The 5,443-nt window shown below is 34.6% G+C and overlaps 1 protein-coding gene across 1 annotated transcript; it reads left to right on the forward strand.

Annotated features, from left to right (window-relative positions):
• The first annotated feature begins 250 nt into the window (after positions 1-250).
• On the forward strand, positions 251-4,851 carry LOC130809752 (ferredoxin--NADP reductase, root isozyme, chloroplastic-like). Its single transcript, XM_057675541.1, has 5 exons — positions 251-661; positions 1,097-1,153; positions 2,066-2,398; positions 3,135-3,354; positions 4,177-4,851. The coding sequence occupies exons 1-5, from the start codon at positions 638-640 to the stop codon at positions 4,671-4,673; spliced, it is 1,131 nt and encodes a 376-aa protein (XP_057531524.1). The 5' UTR covers positions 251-637; the 3' UTR covers positions 4,674-4,851.
• Positions 4,852-5,443: the final 592 nt, after the last annotated feature.

The raw sequence follows: 5,443 nt of genomic DNA on the forward strand, positions 1-5,443 counted from the left end.
GTTTACAAAGCAAAAATTATATTAAATTACATAAATAAAATACAAGATTCTATCTTATATACAGACCTTAGGGATGTATAGAATCTTAGAGATATAGAGAGTATAATAAAGCATAGAAATAGTTAGACTAAAGGTGTTCATTCGGGCGATCGGCTTGATTTCAAGTTAAATATTTTGGATCGATTTAAAATCGAATTTTGTACAACATTAACTTTTACATAATTGTAAATCTATTTTTCATTAGGGTCAAATCAAAAACAGTTACAAAATTAAATAAATACCGAATCGGGTCAATCGTAGACGCTTTTTACCAACACAAAACAAATCATGGACTAGTAGGGATGAACAAAAACAATGCAAAATAAAGGAAGCATGGCATGAAACGTCACCTTGGTTGGCCCTTAGGCTTTAAGCTTGGTACTCCTAATTGCCAACTAATTGCTAATTGGTCTATTGGAAATCGGATTTGGTCACTAATTTAGCAAATTTGCATTTTTCTACTTCTCTACCGCCAGCAAATCTGTCCCTTCCAGCTGCCCAAAGGCTCAGTCACTATCCTTGTTAAAGTCCCTTCCTTTCTTCTACTTTCTTCTCATTCATCTTTCTTTTTCTCTTGTTCTGATTCTTCAATTTGATCATGTCTCATTCTGCAATTGCCAAGGTCAGTAGAACAAAACCCTTGTTGTAAAATCATTTTGTCATGTTTTATTTGAAGAAATGAGGATTTAATTTGTGGGTTGTGTGAAAGTTTTCATTTTTATTGATGGGTTGTTTTTATTTCTTAAATTAATCAGTTTTTTGGTGATGGGTATCTCTGAATTTGACTAAAAATCTCTGATTTTTTCATTTTTGAGATTAAATTTCACTTGATCGAAATGGGTTTTGTTAGTCCCCACAAAAGTCAAAGATTTATTTTTCTTTTGTTTTCTTCTTTAGCTTTCCTTTTCATTTGAGTATTTCTTGCACTTTTTAGATGTAGAATATCCTAACATTTTAGTTGAATTGTTATGGATGGTTTTTATTAGACCTAAAGTTCTATATATTAGGCTGATTAAGATCTGATTAGCGTTTGTTAAATGCATTTGTGTTGATTTAGGTCTCTGTTGCTGTCCCAGTTACAAATGATTCATCTGTGAAAGGATCTGCCTTTAAGGTAACTCACCTTATTTTAACTTAATTTACAATTCATTAGTGATTGATGCCTTTGCTATTAACAGTTTTTAAATTCTTTATCATTGATTTTTGATGTATTTTCAATTTTTTTTATCAAGTAATCTGCTGCATTGAGAATGTCCGGGTTGATGAGCTTTTATGATTGATTAGATTTTGTTGATAGAGTTTATGTGATGTTACAAAGACATTGATGCATGCTGCTCTATGTTAAACCTTACGGCCCGTTTGGTTGTTGGTATTAGAGGTTGATAATGATAATGATTTGTAACATAAATTTTTGTGAAATGTGTCGTATCATTCTCTGGTAATGAAATTTTGATCATATAAAAGTTTTTTTTTCATAATTTTCCATTACTAGCCTAGTACTATCTTTTCAAATGGTTGTGCTTAGAATGAAATTTGTGAAGAAAATGATATGATTGAGGTAAAACATGTATAACTATTAAACTTGTCAAGAGATATTCTTACAATAATTACACCAACTTTCTATTCTCATTCCCACCTTTCAGTGCCCAAGTTTTCCTAATGCTTTTATAGTCACATTCAATGAGTATTAATGCCTTTTGTGGTCATGTTCACTATGCCTTAGTAGTTGAAAGATATAAGTATATAGGAAGTTATCAATGTTTTTGAAGATTAAGTGTGCTTAAATAAGATCCATGAAAAACAATGACAGAATAGTGAGTTAAGATTTAGCTATACATACATAACAATCATTTGAATATATTGCTAAGAATGTTCGCTTCTTTTATATTTATATTTCTACTTTGGAGGTATGTTTGGCAGATTGTGTTACATTTTCTGCATTCATGGATTCTTTATTATCTAGCGAAGCTTACACTTTTTGAATGCGATTCGCGGATGAGCTGTAACATATCACTTCCTTTTGCAGACATACAGTGTAAGCTTTGGCAGTAAAACATGGGCTCCTGCCTATACATTGGACCTGAAAGCAAAGAACTTAAGACTGAGAAAGCAGTCAGTATTATGCATGTCTGTGCAACAAGCTACTACACCCAAAATTCCGGTTTCACCTCTAGAGTTTGAAGATGCTAAAGAACCTCCTTTGCATTTGTACAAGAACAAGGAGCCTTACACAGGAACCATTGTTTCGGTTGAGAGGCTTGTGGGTCCTAAGGCTCCTGGGGAAACATGCCATATTGTCATTGATCATGGTGGCAATGTTCCCTACTGGGAAGGACAGAGTTATGGTATCATACCACCGGTAGGCTTTGTTAAATCTTGTTTTTACTGTGTACTTATTGGTGAAGTATTAAATATTTATGCCAGAAGTATGAGTGTGTAGTATGTGTCCGCATCAAGTCTCGGTTTGTACTGTGTATATCTTGTTTTTACAGCATAACCAAAAAAATTTTGAGGCGACTAACCACTCAATTTCAAATGTTGTAAAAAAAATATTATTTTTAGATGAGTTGTGCGAGTGCATAATGATTTGAGAGAGTTGCTTATTAGGTGAGTGGGTTTTTTAGGGGTGGATTGCCTTTGAGTAGATTTTTGTGGGTTTGGTGACCTGTTTAGCAGAATCTTAGCTTGGGATCTCACCAAGACTAAGCTTTTGTAAATTCCCCCTACTTTTTTGTTGATATATATTATATTGATTTGACAAAAAAAAGTCTCGGTTTTGATTCGGCAGACATTCAATAATCAATAAGGAAACTTATTTATTCTTGTACATCAACTTTATTATTCTTGCTCGGCTATTGCATTTTGTTTTCTGGGGGTTTTTATTTTTGGTCGAGGGCATGTGGGTGTGGGGAGATTGAGTTGTTTGTTGTAGTATTTAGGAACAAATTTCAGTCTGCAAGTCACGCCATTGGTGAAATAGATAGTAGTTTATCGACATGGCCTTTGTCATGAGGAGATATCGACTCATTTAGAACATCACTCATAATAATTACTAGTTTAAGACTTTGAGCTAATTGAAGGTATTCGTTGAACAGGGTGAGAACCCGAAGAAACCTGGAAGTCCACACAATGTCCGTCTCTATTCCATTGCCTCTACAAGGTATGGAGACTATTTTGACGGAAAGACTGCTACTTTATGTGTTCGTCGAGCAGTATATTATGATCCCGAAACAGGTAAAGAAGACCCAGCAAAGAAGGGTGTATGCAGCAATTTCCTTTGCGATTCCAAGCCTGGAGACAAGGTCCAGATAACTGGTATGTTGCATGTATTATTGTCAACCTAGATTATTTATTATGCTTCCGTGTTCTAATACGTTAGTGTCTTAAGATATTGTCAGCCACTCTAAATCAGCTATAATCTTGAGAACCTAGAAGACTTAAGTTCACTTGGTAAATTATTGGGAAATGATGCGTCACCTCTCTAAAGTCGTTTGTTTCTGTTTCTTATTTTTGGTTTCACTTAAGAACAGTTTTTGGAACATATGATGCTTTCTTGGGGTTACGAAGTTTTCATGGAGTTTATTTTTTTCCCTTAAAATTCTCTGATTTCCTGGCCCAACATATCTTCATCTGTTACCTACCAATATGATTGGTGTGAGTTCCTGGGTCAAGTCACAAATGTGTTTAAATTTTGCCCACTTGAGATTTCTGATTAATCGGTGTCGGTAACCTTTGAGGTAAATGATTTCTCTGATTGGAGCTGATATATGCTGCGGCCATGGACAGTGGCATCATGCTGAAACATCTGCCCCACTCACCGAACCTGCTCTGGCAGGCTACGTTTGTGTGATTAGCAGAAGTGTTCAAAACATATCCGATGACCCGATATGCACCCCACATTGAAGCCGGATACGACATTGACCCGAGCTCAAAATGAACTCAAAACTATGTAAAAAACAAATTTGGATATAAGACCTGATTTTGAACCAACCCGAAACAGCTGACCCAAATTGACCCGATGACTGAATGAACAACTCTAGTGATTGGCAAACTAACTTACCCGACGTGAATTCCCTTACCAATGCCAAAGTGAAATTCTTGGTTTTGGTATTGACAACATACATGCTGTTTTTGCAGGTCCTTCTGGCAAGGTTATGCTATTACCGGAGGACCCAAATGCTACCCACATAATGATTGCTACTGGAACTGGTGTGGCTCCATTTAGAGGTTACCTTCGTCGTATGTTCATGGAGGATGTTCCCACATTTAAGTTCAAAGGCCTTAGCTGGCTATTCCTTGGTGTGGCCAATACCGACAGTCTCCTATACGATGATGAATTCACCAAATATCTAAAAGACTACCCTGAAAACTTCCGTTATGACACTGCTCTTAGCCGAGAACAACAGAACAAAAAGGGCGGAAAGATGTACGTTCAAGATAAGATCGAAGAGTACAGCGATGAAATATTTAAGATGCTCGACAATGGAGCACATATTTACTTCTGTGGGCTGAAAGGTATGATGCCCGGGATTCAAGATACCCTCAAGAGAGTCGCGGAGGAAAGGGGGGAGAGTTGGGATGAAAAGCTTTCTCAGCTCAAGAAGAATAAGCAATGGCATGTAGAGGTTTATTGATGGAGTTGTACTTTTTTATTCTTTTGAGATTTGAGATGCTTCAATGTAGAAAAGAAGATTTGGTAATGTTGAGTTAGCTTTTGGCCATTGGCATTAGGTTGAATGGATGTTACCTGGAAAAAGAGTGGGGATTTTAACCCCCTTTTTATTATTAATTCAATAAAAACATATTATGTTAGTTTTATCTTTTTTTTTTTATTTTGTTTTCTAATTTCTGTCAGATATATTATTTTTGATAGCAAACATCAATGATTATAAAATAAGGGAGTCTAGGTAGGTTATTTGGGAGAGTAAATCACTATTATGTGGCCTAATTTTATGGGGGATTTTTGATGTTTTGTTTTATACTTTTCTTGTTTTATATATTTTATTATTATGTTTTTTGTTTTTTTGTGGTGATTTGTAAATCACGGTTATTGATTTGAATTTTTCTTCAATAAAATTAATATTATTTTAACTGGACTTGTACAAGTCAACAAAATTAATATTCTTGAAAACTTGTGAATTATGATCGATTATCCGATAGTGTTTTATTCCCTTGTTCTAAAATGTGGCTTCTAGATTAGAGGAAAAAATGTCCTAAATAATTTCATTTATCGTTCATTTGTTGTGAATAATTCTTACTTTAAATTATTTTCAAATAATCCAACCTTTGCTATGTATTTGTTATTAGCATTTTATATCCTATAACTTGTTTTACCTATTATAAAATAACTTTAAAAAATTTTGAAAAACCCATTTCATCCGACACTCATCTACTACTACAAAGA

Source organism: Amaranthus tricolor, chromosome 4 (assembly GCF_026212465.1).
Source record: "Amaranthus tricolor cultivar Red isolate AtriRed21 chromosome 4, ASM2621246v1, whole genome shotgun sequence".
Lineage (NCBI taxonomy): Eukaryota > Viridiplantae > Streptophyta > Magnoliopsida > Caryophyllales > Amaranthaceae > Amaranthus > Amaranthus tricolor.

What these genes read in the sequence shown, in the direction of transcription:
- LOC130809752 (XM_057675541.1), top strand. Translation starts at nt 638, where the DNA reads ATGTCTCATTCTGCAATTGCCAAG. An exon ending in CTCATTCTGCAATTGCCAAG is followed by an intron (nt 662 to 1,096) that starts GTCAGTAGAACA and finishes GTGTTGATTTAG; the next exon opens with GTCTCTGTTGCTGTCCCAGT. An exon ending in TGAAAGGATCTGCCTTTAAG is followed by an intron (nt 1,154 to 2,065) that starts GTAACTCACCTT and finishes TTCCTTTTGCAG; the next exon opens with ACATACAGTGTAAGCTTTGG.